Source organism: Schistocerca piceifrons, chromosome 6 (assembly GCF_021461385.2).
Source record: "Schistocerca piceifrons isolate TAMUIC-IGC-003096 chromosome 6, iqSchPice1.1, whole genome shotgun sequence".
NCBI classification, from domain to species: domain Eukaryota; kingdom Metazoa; phylum Arthropoda; class Insecta; order Orthoptera; family Acrididae; genus Schistocerca; species Schistocerca piceifrons.
In genome coordinates this window covers 474,973,295-474,997,902 of record NC_060143.1, presented here as the reverse complement: position 1 = coordinate 474,997,902, position 24,608 = coordinate 474,973,295, and the positions used below count along the sequence as shown (strand labels likewise).

At 39.7% G+C, this 24,608-nt stretch overlaps 1 protein-coding gene across 1 annotated transcript in view; it reads right to left on the bottom strand.

Annotated features, from left to right (window-relative positions):
- Positions 1-5,693: 5,693 nt before the first annotated feature.
- LOC124802720 overlaps positions 5,694-24,608 on the bottom strand; it is a 41,008-nt gene continuing 22,093 nt past the window's right edge. Inside the window, exons 2-4 of the mRNA XM_047263688.1 lie at positions 20,335-20,421; positions 19,369-19,427; positions 5,694-5,922 (exon numbers count right to left, since the gene is read on the bottom strand). Of these exons, the coding sequence (XP_047119644.1) occupies positions 5,800-5,922; positions 19,369-19,427; positions 20,335-20,421 (269 nt within the window). The 3' untranslated portion in view covers positions 5,694-5,799. The remainder of the gene's footprint in view (positions 5,923-19,368; positions 19,428-20,334; positions 20,422-24,608) is intronic.

Genomic DNA, 24,608 nt, shown 5'->3' with positions numbered 1-24,608 from the left:
TGCTTATGGATTGCATATTTACACATTTCTGTTTTGTTGTCATAACTACTCTTTAATTTGGTATATAGAAATGCTGATATACTGTGTATGAACGTAGAGTTTAGGTCACATTATTGTATTAATTATAGATTGTTCGCTTGGCAGAGCCTCGTTGTAGGAATTGTGCTGCATTCAATGGTTGACATTATGTTCTCCACTGGTATATTTACTCGCTATTGCTTGTTTTGCTTACGCTCAGTGCCTTATATTTTTAAGATAAGAAATTGAACTGCTATAATTCGACGAACGACATTAGTACAAGAAACTTCATAGAAGTCACATGAGCTGAGGTTTTATGGAAGCTGTATAAATGTATGCTAATAGGAAGGAAGCTAACGACATGACATACCAACACTAGGTTTAGACCATTGACAGTCATTACACAGCATTTTTCGTGAGCAATTGAAATAGTAAGTGACACTTGACACAAGAAATACTCCACGTTTGCTTCTGTTTGCCATAATTCTTGAAGTGGTGTACACACTGTGAAATATTATGATCATTCACACTCCGTAATCGTACTTAATTACTGAGAGTTATTCGAACTAAGTCTGTTAGAGGTCATGTATGCATTTCTTTTGTTTATAATTCATAATGAGTAGAAGATTTGGGTCAGATGGATTACACAGAGGTTGTGTGTTGACAGTGTGTCTTCGGATTGTATAGGATGATGAGGTTTGCATTAGGATTTTATCTGTACTTGTTCGAGGAGACTGATTAGAGGAAAGAGTTGTTATGGAAGTGAAATGATATTGGTAATAAGGTTTATATGTGTCGACGTATTGAAGAGGTATTATTGAGGTATTGAGATTATGTGAAGTTGATGATTATTGGAGTTTTAGTGGACAAGAGGTAAGGTAAATGATATTGATGATAAGATTTACATGTATCGACGTAAGAGGTATTATTGAAGTATTGAGATTATGTGATGCTGATGATTATTGGAGTTTTGGTGGATAAGAGGTAAAGTAAGTGAGGAGCATATTTTTTTTGTTGGTCTATATGGAACAAGGAGGATGAAGATAACAGACTAGAACACTAAAGTGGAAGGAAGATTGTCTACACACACTTTGTTAAATCAATAAGCAGTACATACTTTTTTTGAAGAGAGGAAGTAATTGCATATCTTGGCTCACTGACAGTTGTTCAGCAACCGTACATTTTGATCTGGCTTGGCAAACATTGGTCTTGACATGATGACTATGACGTTGACTAACTATTATTGACTGTAATACATTGCTGCCACTACTACTTGATACACATGATGAACATCAAATTTTGACAGAATTGCATTTACACAGTTAACACTATTCAATTACACAGTAGTACTTAATGTGGATGAAAGATGAGTGAGTGTGTTTTGTGTGTTTTCCTTTCCTAATCCTACCCACCTATCTCCTAAATATTATTTTACTTGCTTGTAGTGGCTTGCGCTGACACCCATAAATATTATAGGTTTACTGATATTTGAGTATGTGTAATAGTTAATATGACAATTGTCTGACATCATTTGTGTGTTTGTTATGATTTGTATGTTTAGTGTAAAAGCATTTGTATGTGAATTCAAACTATTGTTCATGCCTGAACTGACTGATTAGTGATAGTGAATATTATGAACTGTTACCTGCACTTGTTCAACATTGATGTGTGACACTTAGAAATGTTTAATTTCTGCTGATGAACTGTGTAATTAGTGATGGTGAATATTATGAACTGTTACCTGCACTTTTTCAACATAATGGGTGCCACATAGAAATGTTTAATTTCTACTGATGAACTGTGTGATCAGTGATAGTAAATATTATGGACTGTTACTTGTACTTTTTCTACATGATTGGTGCCACTAGGACATGTTTAATTTCTGCTTATAAACTCTGATGAGCAGTGTGATCAGTGATAGTGAATATTATGGACTGTTACTTGTACTTTTTCTACATGATTGGTGCCACTAGGACATGTTTAATTTCTGCTTATAAACTCTGATGAACAGTGTGATCAGTGATAGGGAATATTATGGACTGCTCTCTGCACCTGCTCAACATTACTGGGTGCCACTGATGGACTGCTTGTACTGAAATAATGTCACTTGTTGGTTTCTGCACCTGTTCAACATTGCTGGGTGCCACTGATGGACTGCTTCTACTGAAATGTTGTCACTTGTTGCTGTCTGCACCTGCTCAACATTGCTGGGTGCCACAGATGGAACTGTTTCTACTGACATAATGTCACTTGTTGGTGTCTGCACCTGTTCAACATTGCTGGGTGCCACTAATGGAACTAATTCTACTGACTTAATGTCACTTGTTGGTGTCTGCACCTGTTCAACATTACTGGGTGCCACTGATGAACTGCTTCTACTGACATAATGTCACTTGTTGGTGTCTGCACCTGCTCAACATTGCTAGGTGTCACTAATGGACTGAGTCTACTGAAATAATGTCACTTGTTGCTGTCTGCACCTGTTCAACATTGCTGGGTGCCACTGATGGAACTGCTTCTACTGAAATAATGTCACTTGTTGGTGGCTGCGCCTGTTCAACATTGCTGAGTGCCACTGATGGAACTGCTTCTACTAAAATAATGTCACTTGTTGGTGTCTGCACCTGTCAACAATACTGGGTGCCACTGATGAACTGCTTCTACTGAAATAATGTCACTTGTTGGTGTCTGCGCCTGCTCAACATTGCTGGGTGCCACTGATGGACTGCTTCTATTGAAATGATGTCACTTGTTGGTGTCTGCACCTGTTCAACATTGTTGGGTGCCACAGATGGAACTGCTTCTACTGAATAATGTCACTTGTTGGTGTCTGCACTTGTTCAACATTGCTGGGTGCCACTGTTAGAACTGTTTCTACTGAAATGATGTCACTTCTTGCTGTCTGCACCAACTCATCATTGCTGGGTGCCACTGATGGATTGCTTCTACTGAAATAATGTCACTTGTTGGTGTCTGCACCTGTTCAACAATGCTGGGTGCCACTGATGGACTGCTTCTACTGAAAAGATGTCACCTGTTGGTGTCTGTACTTGCTCAACATTGCTGAGTGCCACTAATGGAACTGCTTCTACTAAAATGATGTCACTTGTTGGTATTTGCATCTGTTGACCATTGCTGGGTGCTACTGCTGGAACTATCAACTACTTGTTTTTTTTAATCATTGAAAGCATTTTATGTGAACATTTGTATAACTGATTTTTTGTGTATTGTGTAAACTATTATGTAAAGTCACATTTATGAAAGAATTTGTATTACTTACTGTATTTCATATATTAGGTTATTGGAAGGTCAGTGCAAAGCCAAAATTTTAACTAATTATGTGATATTTAGGTATTAATATTATCTTTTATTTTTGTCTGTATTTTGTGGACGAATTTGGTGGTATTTTCACCACCAATGCTGGCAAAAATACCATCAAATTTGGCCCGTGGAGGAGGGGCATATGAAAGGTGGCTACACTGAGCCACTGCGCCAGAGATTGCGCCAAAGAGTATTATTCAGCCGCCTCCACTGGCAGTGCTTGGGGAGAACTCGTGGTAGTCAGTGCTTGTTGAGATGTGCTAGTGAAGAGTGCTTGTCGAGAGGTCGTGGTGGAGAGTTCTTGTTGAGATGTGGTAGTAGAGAGTCAGTGTGGAGATATATTGTAATGATTAGAGTGATTTTCGTCAATATATGAAGGTAAAAGAAAAAAAAAATTTTTCCTTTTCTTTTTATTATCTCATTGTCTTAAATAATGTGCCATTACAGGTTCAGTCAACAAAGCATCTGGCGTGTGTTCTTGTATTAGAGTGTAATTCTGGGTTTCTTGCGCAATTATAGTATTTCTAATTTTTTTTTATCACGTCAGTATAAATGGTATTTGAAATTTCTTGTCTTGTTGAAGAAGAACCGTGCCAGATGTGTACGTTGAGTCACACTCCCACACACAGAACAGTTATACTTGTGCTTTGGTTTCGTAGGTTTTATAGTTGCTGGGGACTTAATTAATTAATTGTGTTAACAGAAAATTTCATTTCATTCTTTGTTGTTGTTCCATGTAGTCAGATTGCGGACAAAAACTAGTCAGGGCCAACCGTTTACGAAACAGCGTAATCGGACCTACAGCTACTAAAAAAAAAAATAAAAAAATTATTTTCATTATATATAAATAATTAAGCCCCCATGCAATACTTCAACAGAACATGTTAGAGGATCGTTAAAATCACACAGATCTTAGCGAAAACCTTCTGAACACTTCACTGAAACATAAATTTGATCTGTTTGCTGAGCGAAAATTGTAAACATCTGTGTTAAATGTGGTCTTACATAACCATGTTATTAAAGCAAATTACTTAACGTTGAATTTCAGAAAGTTCTAATCAACACAGACCAATGAGGTAAATTAACATGACTTTGTTTTTAGCAAGGTAAACTGATGAATGTGTAACGAATGATATTATTACTATCATAACTGGAAGAAACGTCATCGCCCTGTAAAAAAATCTGTAAATCTAAATGCCTTCGTCGGTAAAAGTCGAAACTGTATAATATTCCTACAGTGTACAAGCATAGTTATTGTGTAAAACCAGGTCAAAATTCTCTGATTTCTGTATGTTGCCTTTATTATAAATGCACTAATTTGCCCTGTGTAATCTAACAATTGGTGACGCATTGTTGCGACTCAGAGATATCTTTTTTTTGTCTCATATCGACTGATTTATTAATTTTTTGATACTTTTATTTTCGTGATTTAGGATCGAACACTATTGTGGTACATGTACTTCGCTTTTGTAGAAGCGAAATAATTTCTTCCTGCTTCACATGTTACAGCCATAGTGATAAACAGAAGTTATTTTCGCAGCACTTTTTATATACCTGCTACAGAGTACTAGCACGAGATGTCGGACGCTTCCAGAGCTGATAAACATACCCCATGAACGTTTTAAAAAAAGTTGTTCAAATGGCTCTGAGCACTATGGGACTCAACTGCTGAGGTTATTAGTCCCCTAGAACTTAGAACTAGTTAAACCTAACTAACCTAAGGACATCACAAACATCCATGCCCGAGGCAGGATTCGAACCTGCGATCGTAGCGGTCTTGCGGTTCCAGACTGCAGCGCCCTTAACCGCACGGCCACTTCGGCCGGCCATGAACGTTTTAAAACCACTACGTTGATGGCAGGTATGCTTCAGAAAGTCCAAATAAGAAACATTAATTTTATGGTGTCCCATAGACAAACTACATTGGTTATAAGCAAATTCCCAAAACGTCTTTAAAACAACGTGTTTTTGCCCCAGATGCTATATTTCACAACAATCAGAAATTACAGCTGGTGCCACAGTCTACTAGCAGTTGTCAGGAGCTTACAGAAGTGGTGCAGCCTACTCCCATGAACGCCGTAAATAAATTCAGTCACTAGTAAGTATACTTTCCAGTCCGTGAAAGGGTACATTAATAGCAGATAACTAGTGTTGTTGTTATAAAAAAAACTTTCTCTGTCCATTGTGACTGAACTTGCGTCAAATCGGCGATATTTTGCTGTTGAAGAAATGGTACTTGTTACGGCTAATGTGGCTGTAAATAAATATGTGAAAGGAGCAGCTCCTTCAGTGAAATTGCTTTTCTGAAACCAAATAGTGTAAATCAAGACATGGTGAGGAAAGGAAATTGTTAATTTACAAGTAATTTGTGGAAGTTCTTTAATTGTTGTGCAGATTATTTCTATATATGGTGCTGATATTACTCAAGGTATAGAAACATCATACAAGCCACTTCTGCCTCTAGTGGTGATTACTGCGGCGGTGCAGAGGAGCATGTCTGGAACGATGTGCGGCCAATTTACGCGAGTGGGATCGCGCGTTGATGCGAGCCGATCCGCCTTCCTCTGTTGAAGCAGACGTAGACTGGAGAGCAGGAGAAGAAATAACTGTTTGGTTACGTTGTTTCGATGAAATTTGGTACCAACATCATATTTCACGATTAACATCACACTACTGCTAATGTGCAATACAAATTGTAGATAATAAACCACCTTGAATTCATGCTGTTACGATATGTTTGTGACAATGTGCGATTTGTGCTTTTACCAGGGGGGGGGGGGGGATATGTCTTACGGGGTTAGTATAATTATATATGTTACTAGCTTCGACCGTGGCGTTACCCATGGTTAAACAGTTATTTATAAATAGATGTCAATGCCGAAACTCACTGTTTACGCGTATGCACTATCAGAAAAGCCATCCCTTGTTGTATCTTTAAAAGTACATTATAGGTGAAGCTTATTTACAAAATCATCTACATACAGGTATACGAGGAGAATTCAAAAAGTAAAGGCACATTTGTGAAAAGCTGTACTTATTCTGATGACAGAAAGCTGAAACATGCGTTATTTTTCTACGTAACGTACCTGGACTTCAATGGCAGTTTTCTCGACGTTTTACAAGTTTTTTTTATTTCATCAGAAAATACGTCTATCGGTTGCATGTGTAACCAATTTTGCACCGCAGCAATGACGTTTTCATCACTTTCAAATCTTCTTCCCTGTAGTGCTTCCGTTAAGGGTCCAAACATGTGAAAATCGCTTGGAGCCAGGTCTGGACTGTTTGCTGGGTGTTCAACCACCTCGAATCTCAACTCTTTTATTGCGCCGGCTGTCCGTTTGGCAGAATGTGGGTGAGCGTTATCTTGCTGCAGGATGACACCTCTTCACAGTTTCCCACGACGTTTGGATCTGATTGCGAGTTTTAGTTTCGTACGCAACACATCACATTCCTCATACAATACAGACCTGGCTGTAAACCTCGTTTACGCTGGGGCGACGTCTTGCAACATTGTGGCATGCTATGGAAATGTGGCGTACATTGTCCTGCCATTTAGTTCTAAATGTTTTGAAATGATTAACTACTGCATAACACTTTTTCAAAGTTAATAAGTAAACATATTAATAGTAAACTTTCAGTGTTCGGCTCCACAAATTTAAATTATATGTAAAGTCTTACTCCAGTGCGTGGGAAATAAACATCCCAGGTTGGGATGCATAAACTAAAACCAGAGCAGGGGATGGTCTGATGCAGAGTGGGGGAAATCCCCCCCCCATCCCCCCCCCCCCCCCTGCAAATCGCACACTGGTTTGCGACGTCGACAGAGAGTACGTTGTCAGATTTGACAGTTGCTGTGCATACCTGTCACCGCCTATGTTCGACGGCAACGTGCAGTTACCACTCACAGATAGCAGGTGGCAGCACGAGTGGGGGTATATAAAGCATGTCGGAGGGACGCGGAATACAGTGCAGTCGTTGTCATAATGCGGAAACGGAGCGATTTATCAGACGTCCAAACGGTCATACTCATTGGCTTTCTGACTAAGAGCGGAAGCGTATCAGAAATGGCTAAGTTTGCAAACTGTTCACGTGCCTTGGGTAAAGTACACCGTGCATAGGAAAAGTGCACTATCCAAATGACGCGCCGAGGCAACTGTGGTACACCACAGGACATAGATGACAGGATTGGAGATATGTATGGGCGAATACGCGTGCAAACTGTTGAGCACCTGATCGTCCAGATGAACCATTGGGTTAATAGCAGTGTCTTCTCCATGACTATTCAGTGAACGTTGCTGGTAGCACGCATGGACTGCCGGATGGAAGGCCTGTGGTCACGACGGTGCACGACCTTGTCGTAAAGGGGATCAGCAAGCTTTAAGATGAGTGCATTTCAATCCAAGTAGAGCGGAGTCAGTCACCCGTGTGGGCCTTGTATTACGTATGTGATGTTGTGACAGATTATCATATCACCGTCATGTGCAGTTTAGTGGATCTGCATTCCGCTTAGTACTTGAAGACCCAACTGTGTTAAAAACACTCGGCTCAGTGATTAGACGGTGTGGTTGCACAACTGTCAATTAATAAAGCAGTGAAGAGATTTGTTTCATTCTGCCAACCATCGTCAGAGTTGCCACAGTGAAAGGTGGCTACACTGTGCCACTGCGCCAGAGAGTGCGCCAAAGAGTACTATTAAGCCGCCTCCACAGTGCGTGTTTAGAGTTCGTGGCAGTCAGTGGTTGTCGAGAGTTCATAGCAGTCAGTGCTAGCAGAGAGCTCGTAGAGGACAGTGTGTGTTAAGAACTCATAGAGGCAGTGTGTGCGTGGGCAGAGCTCGTGGTTGTCGTGAAGTTGGAGCAAGATGTTGTAGTAAAGAGTGTCGTTCCATGTTTTATGCAGTTATTTGATGGGAGAGATAGCAGATGTTATTGTGTGCATTTCGTCAATATATAAAGGTAAAAAATTACAATGTTCTTTTATTAATTGTGTATCTGAAATAATGCATCACTACAGGTTCAGTCAACAAAGCATCTGGCTTGTGTTCTTGTATTAGAGTGAATTTTGGTTTTCTTGCGTAATTATAGTTTTTCTAAATTTCTTTTGTCACGTCAGTATAATTGGTATCAAAATTCTTGTCTTGTTGGAAAAGAACCGTGCCAGATGTGGACGTTGAGTCACACTCCCACATACAGAACAGTGACTCTTGTGCTTATTGGTTTTGTTGGTTTTTTTTTTAGTTGCTGGGGACTTAATTAATTAACTGTGTTTACGGAAATTTTCTTACATTGTTCTTTGCAGTCAGATAGCGTAATAGTACTGGTCAGGGCCAACCGATTACGAGACTTACGTAATCGGACAGACAGTTACAAAAGTATTTTCAATCTTATATATTTAATTAAGCCCCCATGCACGTGGCGACCGCTGCTTCGGATCGTCCCTTGGATTCTTCTGATTGTGAAAATTGTAGACTGTAGTATTGTTGTAGTAATTTTGAGTTTAGTGATTGTAGTCTGTATTGAGTGTGTAGATTTGGTAATTGGCATTCTTCTAATCGTATTTTTCAAAATTTAATTTTTATTGCTTTGTATACGCGTTTGACAATTTTGTGCAATTATTTCAATTGTTCGTTAATCGTGTTTGAGGGAAACATCTCATGTGAATAGTATTGTTGGAGATAAAGAGTCATTGTGTGTAAATTTCGTACAGTGACGAATCTTTTGTATATTTTGTAAATGATTACGCGGTCAATGAAACAGGCAAAAATGATGAATAGTGAGGACGAAATTGTTGACATGGCGAACTCGCCAACAGAGGAAAACAGTATGATGGATAATGAAGTGGAAAACAATGTAATAAGCAAGGAAAATAGTCCGGTAACAGTTCAAAATGTTTCTCAATCGGAAAATTCACAGAATACGAGATTAACGATAGAAGATTCTGGAATAGTATCGAACACAGATAGCTTTACAGCTATTACGAAGGAAACTGGTTTTGCGGGAAATGTTAGGCGCGAAAAGAATTGCGAACCGGCTACTATGGAGCAGTTGATGGGTGCAATATTAAATTTGGGATCTGAATTAAAAACAGTGGCAACACGTTTAGAAACAGAGATGGGAATAATTAAAACTGATATGGGAACAATGGGAACACGGTTGGGATCTGAAATAAAAACAGATAGGGGAATAATGGAGCAGTTTCGATCTGAATTTAAAACAGAGATAGGAACTTTGGAAACACGGTTAGATTCACGAATAGGGACATGTTTCAAAAATATGAAAGATGAATTAAAGAAAGAAATCAGGGAAGAAGTACAACCGATTCTGAATTCTCACAATAATAGATTAATTGCAGTAGAAATCAGACAAAGGGAACAGGATAGAGAACAGGAAGAAAGAGATCGCGTGATAGTACAGAATTTTTCAGAGTTAAATTTACAACGTGCGAAGGATAAGGAAGAAATATTTGAGAGAATCGAAGGATCCGTATCAAATGACAGATTAAATAACCTAACACAACAATATGAACAGCTAGCTACCAAATGTGACAATACTGAAACCCGAGTCGCGACACTTACGGAAGACGTAAATAAACAGAAAGAACAATTAGGTGACTTATCGGAAAGAGTTGAGGAAATTTCAGATAAATTGACAAATCTTAGTTTACATGGGGGCAGAGATTCGGATGATACAGCTCCATTACCATTTGCAGAAACTGAAGAGTATCAGAACATAAATAAGCATGTTGAAAATCAGGGAAAATTTAATGAACGTGTGAAAAGGGAATTTGAGGCATTACGGAAGCAAGTCAAACAAATTGAAGACGAAATAGTAGGAAAGGACAGTAGAAGGAACTTAGAATCACAGATAGCAGAGGGGTATGAAGAAAGTAATTTATTTCATTTACGAGAAGCAACAAGAGAGCGCCAGGCGCGCGAACTTTACAATAATCGACATTCGGATTGGGACAGACGCGGTAGGTCTTTGTCGCCACGAGGCGAAAACTTTGACTATAAACACTTTTTGACTGTTCGGAAATTTAAGATTTTCCGCAACTCTAAGAATGACATACATCCATGTGCATGGTTAGATCAATTTATGTACGCACTTCCACCAAATTGGCCAGTAAGTCACAAACTAGAAATTATGTGCAGCTATTAAAGTCCTCAGGGGATTCACTACTCTAAAGTGAATATGTGCCGTAGCGAGCATAGGGCCCCGAGCTGTAGTGGTGCTATTTCTCTTTTAGTTTTCTGTACCGCTGCCTACTCTTTTACTATTCTTTGCATCTGTCAAACGAACTCTTCGACTATCAATCTATCTAGACAGTAAACAAACAATAACCGGATATGACTGTTTTACCCAAAAGTGACTTTGGAAATTACCGATTGGACTTACTGTACCTATTGCAGCATTCATTGTAGTTTAAACGAAATTTTATCTGTTTATCTTCGTGACAACATTACTTCGTATGTTGACGACATTATTATTGCTAAACGTTCTTGGAGTGAGCACAACAAAATTTTGGATTCATTGTTACGTATCTTTGCAAGAGTTGGCATTACTGTGAACTTGGAAAAATCTGAATTTGGTCGTTCTCAGATGAAATTTCTCGGTCACATTATTTCTACAGAAGGTATTCTTCCTGATCCAGAGAAACTAGATGCTATTCAGTTCGCAATGACATTCTTTTTAAACGAAAATCGGTCGACAACTTTGTTTGGTTAGTTTGTATTCCTGATGAGTGGGTCAATAAATTGATTTGGTATACGCATTTCAGTTATGCACACTTTGGTCCCCGAAAATGCTTTCATAAATTACGAGAAAATTGTTACTTCAGTAATATGGAAAAACGCATTCGATCTGTTCTTGCCAAATGTAAATTATGTCAAATGGCTAAGCCTCCAACGATTTCTCACAGAGCACCGTTGTTTCCCATCATTCCAGCGAAATTAAAGGAGATGGCTGCAGTCGATTTGTTTGGTCCAGTGGTTCGTTCTACTAATGGTTTTGTGTACATTTTCGTAGCAGTGGAACTGACATCAAAATATGTGTGTTTTACACCTTTACGCAAAGCAACAGCTCGTTCAGTATCTAATGCTTTCATCAAACATTTTCTTAAAGAAGTTGGTCATGTTGACAAGGTTATATCAGATAATGGATCACAGTTTCGCTCTAAAATTTGGCTTCGTACTCTACAGCGTCGTAAAATTAAACCAATTTTCATTTCACTTTTTCACCCTCAATCTAACGCTTCAGAGAGATGGATGAAGGAAATCAATAAATTGTGCCGTCTTTATTGTCATCAGAATCACAGAACTTGGGATCAGTATCTTCATATTTTTCAAAACATTCTGAATGAACTTCCTAATGACTCAACTTCTTTACCGCCTCTATTGATATTAAAAAATAAAGTACCAACAAATCGCATTTCTGAAATCGTTCCTTTTCCGCCTTCACGGAAACTGCGGCATTCTGAAGTTGTTAACCTGGCTCTACAAAATATTGCATCTGCGGCTGCTAGAAGAGAGAAATCAGCTAGACGTCCTGGTCGTTCAAAAATCTTGTCAGTTGGTCAAAAGGTGTTAGTTAAGTCTCACCGTTTGTCTCATAAAGGAAAAGGCTTGTGTCGCAAATTTTTTCTGCTTTATAACGGTCCATATAGAATTCGTAAAATTATTCATGATAACACTGTTGAAGTAGAAACTCTTAAATCTCGACGCTCTAAAGGAATACATCATATATCAAACGTTAAAATTTTTGTGGAATGACATACTTGTGAGAAACTAACAGCTACATGTAAACACGCAGAGAGTACAAGGATACCGCGCTGTGTTTTGGCGGCGGCACATACTCAAAGCAACAGTGAAGTCTGCGCGCCGCACAAGGCAGTCGTTGACCGCAAACAATTGCTTCCTACGTCACGCGCCTACAGCTGATCGAGCGCTCAGTGCGAATGCACTGACAGCCGTAAACAAATACACAGTCTAATTTCTCCGATTAAATTCAGTATAAAGCTATAGTGACTTGATGAATTATGTTATTAACATTCAGTATTTTTCAGGATACGGTTCTATAAAATATTTAACACCTTCAGGTAAATTCTGTGTGTCTCCGACGTTAAGACGACTTGCTATCGAGAAATTTTCAGGAAGAATGTAATTTCGAAGAAGAAACTAATAAACTAAAAAAGGTAACTGTTAATTGAGTTCATTTTTCAGGTAACAAATTTCCACTTAGGTACGTACTTTAGACGTAATTTGCTGCTCGCGATTACGTGATTCATACTTTGTGCTAATTTCATGTTCTATGAATTTACGTGTGAAGCGACGCGCTTGCGCACATTTACTGATTTTGACAATTATTGATTAATGAACTGGGTTGTAACTTGTATATATTATGCATCGCTTGGCTGCACTGCTTTTCACTGATGTCATATTTTTTAATTATGTGCCTGCTGTGCTTATTTATTTAAATTATAATTGTCACCTGATTTATTGTGCTGATGTGTTTAGGTATGTAAGTTATACTTTGTCATTTATCTGCTTGCGTCTTCATGTTTACTTATTAAGATTACATATGAACATTTATTTGCTTAGGCTGATAGGATGCTAATGACTTGTTTATTACGTAAGATATATGTTTGCTGCTTTTTGTATGGATTACATATTTACACATTTCTGTTTTGTTGCCATAACTGCTCTTTAATTTGGTGTAAAGAAATGCTGATATACTGTGTATGAACATAGAGTTTAGGTCACATTACTGTATTAATTATAGATTGTTCGCTTGGCAGAGCCTCGTTGTAGGAATTGTGCTGCATCCACTTGTTGACATTCTGTTCTTTACTGGTCTATTTACTCGCTATTGCTTGTTTTGCTTACGCTCAGTGCCTTATATTTTTAAGATAAGAAAATTAACTGCTATAATTCGACGAACGACATTAGTACAAGAGAGTCATAGAAGTCACATGAGCTGAGGTTTTATGAAAGCTGTATAAATTTATGCTAATAGGAAGGAAGCTAACGACATGACATACCAATACTAGGTTTAGACCATTAATAGTTATTACACTGCATTTTTCGTGAGCAATTGAAATAGGAAGTGACACTTGACACAAAAAATACTCCACATGTTTGCTTCTGCCATAATTCTTGAAGTGGTGTACACACTGTGAAATATTATGATCATTCACACTCCGTAATCGTACTTAATTACTGAGAGTTATTCGAACTAAGTCTGTTAGAGGTCAGGTATGCATTTCTTTTATTTAATGATGGACAAGGAACCAAAATGTATCTTATAATTTATAATGAGTAAAAAATTTGGGTCAGATGGATTACACAGAGGTTGTGTGTGGACACTGTGTCTTCGGATTGTATGGGATGCTGAATTGAAGTTGCATTAAGATTTTATCTGTACTTGTTCGAGGAGACTGACTAGAGGAAAGAGTTGTGTTGGAAGTGAGATGATATTGGCAATAAGGTTCACATTTATCGACGTATTATTGAGGTATAGAGATTATATGAAGTTGATGAGAGGTAAGGTAAATGATATTGATGATAAGACGTATTGAAGAGGTATTATTGAGGTATTATTGAGATTAAGTTGATGATTATTGGAGTTTTGGTGTATAAGAGGTAAAGTAAGTGAGGAGCATATTTTTTTTTTGTTGGTCTTATGGAACAAGGAGGATGAAGATAGCAGACTAGAACACTAAAATAGAAGGAAGATAGTCTATACACACACTTTGTTAAATAACTAAGCAGTATATACTTTTTTTTGGAGAGAGGAAGTAATTGCATATCTTGGCTCACTGACAGTTGTTCAACAACAGTACATTTTGATCTGGCTTGGCAAACATTGGTCTTGACATGATGACTATGACGTTGACTAACTATTATTGACTGTTATACATTGCTGCCAGTACTAGTTGATACACATGATGAACATCAGATTTTGACAGAATTACATTTACACAGTTAACACTATTCAATTACACAGTAGTACTTAATGTGGATGAAAGATGAGTGAGTGTGTTTTCCTTTCCTAATCCTACCCACCTATCTCCTAAATATTATTTTATTTGTTGGTAGTGGCTTGCACTGACACCCATGAATATTATAGGTTTACTGGTATTTGTGTATTGTAATAGTTAATAGGACAATTATCTGATATCATTTATGTGTTTGTTATGATTTGTATGTTTAGTGTAAAAGCACTGTATGTGCATTCAAACTATTGTTCATGCCTGAACTGTCTGATTAGTGAAGATAAATATTCTGAACTGTTACCTGCACTTTTCAATATGATGTGTGACATTTGGTCGTGTTTAATTTCTGCTGATGAACAGTGTGATCAGTGCTAGTGAATTTTATCGAACTGCTTCTGCTGAGAGATGTGACTTTTTGCTGTTTGCACCTGCACTCAACATTGCTGGGTGCAACTGATGAACTGTTTCTACTGAAAAGATGTCCCCTGTTGCTGTGTGCACCTGCTCAACATTGCTGGGTGCAACTGATGGACTGCTTCTACTGAAATGAAGTCACTTGTTGCTGTTTGCACCTGCTCAACATTGCTGGGTGCAACTGATGAACTGTTTTTACTGAAATGAAGTCACTTGTTGGTGTCGGCACCTGCTCAACATTGCTGGGTGCAACTGATTGACTGCTTCTACTGAAATGAAGTCACTTGTTGCTGTTTGCACCTGCTCAACATTGCTGGGTGCAACTGATGAACTGTTTTTACTGAAATGATGTCACTTGTTGGTGTCTGCACCTGCACTCAACATTGCTGGGTGCAACTGATGAACTGTTTTTACTGAAATGAAGTCACTTGTTGGTGTCTGCACCTACTCAACATTGCTGGGTGCAACTGATGGACTGCTTCTACTGAAATGATGTCACTTGTTGGTGTCGGCACCTGCTCAACATTGCTGGGTGCAACTGATGGACTGCTTTTACTGAAATGATGTCACTTGTTGGTATCTGCACCTGCTCTCAATATTGCTGGGTGCCACTGATGATCTGCTTCTACTGAAATGATGTCACTTGTTGGTGTCTGCACCTGCTCAACATTGCTGGGTGCCACTGATTGACTGCTTCTACTGAAATGATGTCACTTGTTGGTGTCGGCACCTGCTCAACATTGCTGGGTGCAACTGATTGACTGCTTCTACTGAAATGAAGTCACTTGTTGCTGTTTGCACCTGCTCAACATTGCTGGGTGCAACTGATGAACTGTTTTTACTGAAATGATGTCACTTGTTGGTGTCTGCACCTACTCAACATTGCTGGGTGCAACTGATGGACTGCTTCTACTGAAATGAAGTCACTTGTTGGTGTCTGCACCTGCTCTCAACATTGCTGGGTGCAACTGATGAACTGTTTTTACTGAAATGAAGTCACTTGTTGCTGTCTGCACCTACTCAACATTGCTGGGTGCCTCTGATGGACTGCTTCTACTGAAATAATGTCACTTGTTGCTGTCTGCACCAACTCAACATTACTGGGTGAAACTGATGGACTGCTTTTACAGAAAAGATGTTACCTGTTGGTGTTCTTTTTTTGTATAAACTAATCATTGAAAGCATTTTATGTGAACATTTGTATAAACTGATTTTTTGTATATTGTGTAAACTATTATGTAAAGCCACATGTATGAAAAGAAGTTGTATTGCTTACTGTATTTCATATGTTAGGTTAGTGAAAGGTCAGTGCAAAGCCAAAATTTTAACTAATTATGTGATGTTTAGGTATTAATATTATCTTTTATTTTTGTCTGTATTTTTGTGGACGAATTTGGTGGTATTTTCACCACCAATGCTGGCAAAAATACCATCAAATTCTGGCCTGTGGAGGAGGGGCATATGAAAGGTGGCTACACTGTGCCACTGCGCCAGAGAGTGCGCCAAAGAGTACTATTAAGCCGCCTCCACAGTGCGTGTTTAGAGTTCGTGGCAGTCAGTGGTTGTCGAGAGTTCATAGCAGTCAGTGCTAGCAGAGAGCTCGTAGAGGACAGTGTGTGTTAAGAACTCATAGAGGCAGTGTGTGCGTGGGCAGAGCTCGTGGTTGTCGTGAAGTTGGAGCAAGATGTTGTAGTAAAGAGTGTCGTTCCATGTTTTATGCAGTTATTTGATGGGAGAGATAGCAGATGTTATTGTGTGCATTTCGTCAATATATAAAGGTAAAAAATTACAATGTTCTTTTATTAATTGTGTATCTGAAATAATGCATCACTACAGGTTCAGTCAACAAAGCATCTGGCTTGTGTTCTTGTATTAGAGTGAATTTTGGTTTTCTTGCGTAATTATAGTTTTTCTAAATTTCTTTTGTCACGTCAGTATAATTGGTATCAAAATTCTTGTCTTGTTGGAAAAGAACCGTGCCAGATGTGGACGTTGAGTCACACTCCCACATACAGAACAGTGACTCTTGTGCTTATTGGTTTTGTTGGTTTTTTTTTTAGTTGCTGGGGACTTAATTAATTAACTGTGTTTACGGAAATTTTCTTACATTGTTCTTTGCAGTCAGATAGCGTAATAGTACTGGTCAGGGCCAACCGATTACGAGACTTACGTAATCGGACAGACAGTTACAAAAGTATTTTCAATCTTATATATTTAATTAAGCCCCCATGCAAACTGTCAATTAATAAAGCAGTGAAGAGATTTGTTTCATTCTGCCAACCATCGTCAGAGTTGCCACAGTGAGTTCATTGTGTATTTGTGTACCTACTAAATTTGATGTCACTCTTTTGGTTCAACACAACACGTTAAATAAGAGTAGCTTGTTGCACATTAATAACGTTTACTGCTCCCCCAAAAAAGTTAAGAAACTGGCAAGAACTCTTCTTGGTTCATGTCAAGACACATTAATAATATAGTAGTCCTAATTACGGACAAAATATTGAATGGTCCAAACCATAAATTAAGACACAGTGCACCTAGAGATAGCTGAAATACTAAAAATCATGAGAAATGACGAGACCAGTCCAGACAGGGGCAGCTGACATTGCTTTCAAGGAAACAAAATACGATTCTCTTATCAAACGTTTGGCGTACATGTTGTCGTGTCGCGTCGCCATTATTACGGATTAGCCGGCCGCTATGACCGAGTGGTTCTAGGCGCTTCAGTCCGGAACTGCGCTGCTGCTATGGTCGCAGGTGCGAATCCTGCCTCGAGGATGGCTGTGTGTGATGTCCTTAGGTTAGTTTAAGTAGTTCTAAGTCTAGGGGACTGATGACATCAGATGTTAAGTCCCATAGTGCTTAGAGCCACTTCAACCGTTTGAATTACCGATTAGCACACGGAAACTGATTTCTGACCATACTGTATTGTGTTGCGGGATCAATGGCCGGTACCGATGTAGCTAGCATGCACATTTGTGCATAATGGCGGCAACTCACTCGCGGACGATGGTCGTGAACTTGCACTTAATAAGAACTGGCTTCTACTGGCTTTTCGTGAGAGCCTCCTGTCACTTCCGTGTCCCAAGACCCAACGACAGTGTCTGCCTCCGCCGACAGGAAGAGGATCTCCGTGACCATCTAACAGCTCGTTAGACACCCTGAAGGCGGTGTCGGCGCCCTCACAGTTGGGACACCTGAAATAGCGGGTCCTCCCCAAAAACGACGGAGAGGTCTGTGTTCCTCCGCCGCCGATGATACAGAATTGGTGAACACCAGGGTGTAACAGTTCGTTGTGTCACTGTGGTGAAAACTGCTGCTCAAATTGTTGCTGTAGATGCAGTACGATGTCCCAGAGCCATACGCCGAACATTCTATCAGCAGTCGTTTACAGTGGCTACATTCCTGCCAAGTGTTTCTGCAGTATAACTGAAGCAACATCTCGTAGCCCTGTTGCATGGCCTCATTAAAATTCGGTGAGGTGCTAACAAGGGTGTCTTTGTTGCCTGAAGGGCATTCCTAACTAACATCAATTCGCCACGTCCAATCTCAAAGGTAACCAACTCTCACGACCACTGCAGCGTGTATTTAAAGCAAACCTGATTTGCATCGTCATAGTGGCACTACTGTTATGCAACTGGTGAGTAGTTTCAACAGACGTCATCTTTCAAATGTAGAAACACGCCTACAACCTTTAGTTCGTGTCGCGCAACTCGTTCTTGGTGTTGCGATTCTTTTTTCCGCCAGTGTATTATCGTTTGGTGTTTGAACTGCACAGTTCAGACACTGTGCTCTAAGGTCAAATGCTAATATTGGGAAGAGCACATCTATTTTGACCGATTGTTTCTTTGTGAATGGAATTTGTATTGACTGATTTGATTCAGTGTGAAACAGTTAAGTAAATTTTGTGTAATAATTATTATACGTTATTATGCTGTTCAAGAACTTTACCTGTGACGAAACTTTTTTTTAACTCAGATTTTTATCTCATTCGTCAGTTTGGCTGCGAGTTTGAATTTTATATTATAAGGGGTTTGTAACATATATTACAAAACGTTGTGCATGTAATCTACCCAGTCCTACCACTCTCGTGCTGCTCCACAACAAAGATTTGTTTCGTCTTCGTTGATCCATTATGGAATGTGGGACAACGGCTGGCATGTATTTCTTGATGCAATCATTTATCAACAGCCTGCCCACTAAGAGCTGTTGCATAACGATTTGATTCACGGATCCAGTTATATGGCTCCTTCCGTGTATAGCGATTTTACGACTATGACGTGTGGGGCCTCAAGATGGCATCAATGTAATGCCGAAACTGGTAGCACATAAGAGGTTCATAAAAAGCCGGCCGGTGTGGCCGTGCGGTTCTAGGCGCTTCAGTCTGGAACCGCGTGACCGCTACGGTCGCAGGTTCGAATGCTGCCTCTGGCATGGATGTGTGCGATGTCCTTAGGTTAGTTAGGTTTAAGTAGTTGTAAGTTCTAGGGGACTGACGACCACAGATGTTAAGTCCAATAGTGCTCAGAGCCATTTGAACCATTTGAACCAACTTCTACAATACATACGGCTGTTGGTATTTTATTGCATGAAGAAAGATTTATTTCGTTCGTTTCTTAATCTTACCTGATACAGCAGGCAATGGTCTTCGCAGCCAGCCTTCGTATATTCAGCAACTATGTAATCTGTCCAAGAAAAACAAAACGTTTTACAAGATATTTGGCTGACGCCAGTTATATGGTACGTAGGTAAGAATACTAAAAGTAATTCCAGACGTAAAGTGTAATTAATCCAACAAAAGCAAGTATGGCAGTGAGAAGTGGCTAAAATATTCCGTCCAGCTATCTAGTGCCGAGTGCCCCACATGTTCAAATATTAAAATACAAAATTGTTTCTATTATTTCCTACTGCAAACAATACTACCCACGAGGGCATCAAAAGCTGCCTACCATCGCAGTCTAAATGACAGAACGCAGTGAAACATCGGACACTGAAATGACAGTGAGTGTTCATTACATGTTGATACTTCATCATGGAGATTGGTTTTAAAGTTTCATGACCACATTAAATGACTGGAATACATGTGTAGATGTATGTTGTTGCGCTTATTTTATTTTCATTAAATTTTTCCTGTCGATACCCGAAGTTCTTAAATATTCCTTTCGTACGAGTCAATACTTTCCCCTTTTGCAAAATGTGTATCTCATCAATTTATAAGAATACTTTCAAGGGCATTTATTGCGTTTTAGTAATTGTGAATGTGTTCTTTAATTAATAGTATTCCAAGTGTGCAGACTTACATAACCATCAATCAAAAATAGAATATAAACTTAAAATACAGTAAATATTTATACTTTTTCATTCTAAGAATGGTAAATCAAAAGCACTTTTAAAGCCTAACGCTAAATTTTTGATACTTTTGTAAGAATCAACAAATTCAGATGCCCTTAATGACAGATGCATGAGTGATCAAGAAGTGAAAAGATTATGGCCATCAAAAATCGTGAAACTTTTAGAACGCTATTATTCTCAATTGACTGAAAACATTTCGCTCATCAAGTGTTCAGATAAATGTAAGAGTAATATACAAACCACACGTAAGGGGGTCTTGTTCAGAATTAGCCTGTTTTGCCAGCTCTAGGCACTCATCAGAACATGTCACTTCTGCAGAGCTGGCACCTGCAAAAAGATGCAATGTTATAGTGCAAATGTGAGTTATATATGTATTCTCTAGGTTATTAATGTTACACGAGAGAGCCGCGCGGGGTAGCTGCGCGGTGCAAGGCGCCTTGCCACGGTTCGCGCGGCTCCCCCCTGTCGGAGCTTCGAGTCCTCCCTCGAGCATGAGTGTGTCTGTTGTCCTTAGCGTAAGTTAATTTAAGTTAGATTAAGTAGCGTGTAGGCTTAGGGACCGATGACCTCAGCAGTTTGGTCCCACAACAACTTACGACAAATTTCCAAATTTACACCACAGAAAAAGAGACTTGGCTTGTCTGAAAGACCTAAAGGATAGTACAGTTTTTACTGTCCGATTGAAAAAGTTCACATGCGACAACTCGGTGACGTGCCTGTACTTACCATTATCATTTGACCTTCCAGCTAAGTGAGTATAGTTCCGTCAGCTGCAAAAACTTAGCGCATTAACATCGTACCTATAGAAATTACATTCACTCGCGTGTAATACGAGTACATCGTTGTAAATGTGACACACTTTGTACACAACAAGAAGATTATTCAGTTTCACCAACACGAGCGTTCTTCCATTACACCCCACACACCTCACTGCATACCGTCACATTCTTATAGATGTAAATACGCTAGAGGAGAGAAGCAGTGTGTGACATATCGGTAAAACTTGAGCTCCAGACTTCTAATTGGACGTCGTAACATCCATGGTCCATTCCTCCCAGCCCTCAGAGCTCAAATTTCGTCACACAGCTTGTAGGAACGTTAATCATGTTAACCGTCTCTCTCTAAAATAAAGTCCCCAATAACCGAGTGGTGTCAAATAATCTGTGAATCAACAATGGAGGCAAAATTCAGAAACTTGTTGCTAAGCTCAGTTTGCTCAACAACAACATATTCCTACACGAACAGCGCAAAATGCAGAATTACGTGAAACATTGAACGACAGGTATGTCAAGTCAAACACGGTCAGTGAACGCTACGAAGAATTCAGAAACCTGTTGAAACTGGGAAGGGCAATACGTCTGCAATGCCTAAATGAGGCATGCTCATTCGACTGTATTCAACGATGCGAGACCCGAAGTTCTGTAGCTCGGGTTCTAACAACCCTACCACAACAAAGATCATAAATTAAATGTGATTGTAGTGTTGCTCACGCTGCTAAATATTGCATTTCCGGGCAACAACCAAGTTATATTATGTGGCAGGTGTCATTAGAGCACAGTCAATAAAGTCATTTCTTGAAATAATGGATAAACTAGGCACTCATCTTTTCGTGTTTCACACGCTGGTCTCATTGTGAACTCATGGCCCAATCGTCGAAAATCTAGGTAGTGATGATTCCAAGCTCGGATGCAAAGAGGCCTAGGTGTTATTCCGCAATATTCAAAAGTTTTATAGATGTGTATCATAAACCATTCTTGAAGGTTAAACTTTTGCAAAGTTATGACAATGGTGATGTAAAAAAGTAATCAGCACTCCGAATTTTAGTTACACTTCTTTTTTATTACTTTTGTTGCAATATCACGTAACTCGTTCCAAAACATCACTTCACAATATAAAACATACTCGAAAATATCTTCCTCGCTGTTAAAGTTCACATTTCATAAACTGACTACAATTTGCGTCTTTTTAACACGACGACCAAAGTTTGACTCTCCAATAAACCCTTACGCGCCCAAAAATCGGAGTTACAAGTACGTCAATGATCATACTGACAAAAGAAACAATACACATAAGAATGATATCATTGCAATATATACATATCGATGTATCGAAGTACCTCTACATTAATGAAATCAAATCTGAACGTTGTCACAGAAATATGTTAACTATTTTACAGAAACACAGTAGAATATTGCTGGTATCGAGAGGTTGAGGTGAGGTGCCGTATTGGTTACGTAATTCAAGTACCATTACAGAATCAGATGACGACGAGAATGAATTTTTTTCAGCTCTAGTCAGCCCCCATGCTGAGGAGAATCATCACCTGCAAGAAGTCCAAGATTGAATAATTCTCATACAAGGCCTGTAAGGAAAGTAAGGTCCGATCGGTCGCGAAATGAAAACCTCGGTGAAAATAAAAAAAAAATTGTAATCGCAGCAGTTAGCCACACCTTCCAGCTACCTCTCTAAATAGTCGCCGCTCCGACTTAGACATTTGTTGTGACGTTGTACAAACTTTCCAGTAACCTTGTCACGGAAAGCAGCCGCCTGTGTTTTCCGCCAATTCTCTAAGCTAGTCTTCCTTTCGTTGTTTATGCCAAAATATCTTCGTAGCCAGCGGTTCATATGTGCAAAGATGACGAACGCAAGGAGCCTATTAAGGCCTGTATTATGGGTGATCAAACACTTCCGAACTAAAATGCTTCAGGGGCGTCTTCATTGCCCCTGCAGAATGCGGCTGAAAATTGTCTTGAAGAAAGAAACGCATGACATTTATATTATGTGGGCTCCAAAGCTTCAGACGATATCTCTCACCAGATCCACACACTTGGCGGGAGGCATTGCTATGTGATCACTTTGCGCTCTGAACTGAAAAGGGTGACGTGAAGCGATCAACAGATACACTAGAGACAGTGCCAATCACATCTGTTCAAAGCTCCATCGGATACTAAAATGTAGACTTTCACGGCGGAAATGTCCTGTCCACTATAATTTCCGGGCTGTTATGCCGTGGTCGGTTGATGAATTCTGTGTCAATTCCCAACGTTTCGTCCCCGTCTGCGGGAGACATCTTCAAGGGGATCTGTAGCTCGATGGAAGGTCCAACACACCCGCTGGCTCGCTATTGACTGCCGCTAAATTCCTTGTCCGCGCGCTCCCGCGCCGCGGCGTGACGTCACGTGTTTTGAAAACGTCAGTGCAATTGGCCGCAGTCCGTTACCTTACTTTCCGAATACGCCTCGTATTACCACATAGCTACGTTACAATAAACAGAATAAGGAAAACAATAATGATAATCTCTTCTGAAGAGATGGGCAACAACGGTATTAGCATTATCACAGCCACGAACGTCCCTGATGGCAACCTTGATAAGCATGTTTCATATTTCTCTCGTGGATGGGGTGCACCCTGTGGCACCACCAGAGTTCGCAGTGCCATACCAAAGTCGGCAACGCGAATCGATACCACAGACACAGACCGCCGAGGGCTCGCTGCCATCCGCAACAACCAATGGAAGGCAGTCCAAAGACATGCCCTCCCTCTCAGTACAGTGGCACCCTTGCGCTGTCTTTTATAGTATCGACCCAGTATCTGTCCCAGTTTGAGGCCTACGCTGCAGCAGTCAGTATACGTATACGACAGCGACATTTCAATGAAATGCACTTTCGTAAATGTTGCATTTTGAGCTGCAAGGCAACAGTTTGTTAATCCGTGCATCAAGTGATTCTTTCATAGTCAGTGACCGTTGTAAATTTCAAGCAATTCTGTGGCAGAGAACTGTGTCAAGGTTAAATAAATCTTTTATTCATTTACGTAATAAAGTGAACTAATGTTTCATGTGTTTTAGTCTTATAAGCCTTTCTGCCAGAGCAATCACAGAATCCACCAATTATGGCTGGACAAAAGTGGTTTCGTCCGGTCACAACATATCCCTTTCAATAGAAAAGGAGTATAGTCCGACCTATTCATAAAAATCGATAACCCACAATCATCTAGTCATAAACCGATCACCTGCTGTGCCCAAATTATTCCGCCTGCGTAGACGAGCTGCCAGCGCCGCTGATTCTTATGCAGGAGACCCGCGTTCCATCTCGTGTCAGGTCGGAGATTTTATCCGCCCAGGTAATGGGTGCTGTATTGTCCTAACCATCACTTCACCAACATTGACACGCAACTCACCGAAGTGGCGTCAAATAAAATGGCTTGCTCTAGGCGGCCGAACAACCCCAGAGAAGGCCACCTGCCCAAAACTGGCATACGATCATTTCGTTTTACCCAAATTCAAGACTTATCTTAAAGATCAGTCCGGTTTTCGTAAAAACCATAGCACAAAATTTGCGCAAATTGAGGCAACTGATGAGCTGAATTAAGTCGCACATAACTGCGCGGGCACAGTGCTCACACTATTAAACACCAGCAATGCATTTGATACCATCAAAATTGGTATATTGCCGAGGCAGTTAAAATATTCATATAATGTGCTTGTGAATTACAAGGTACCTGAGAACCAGAGA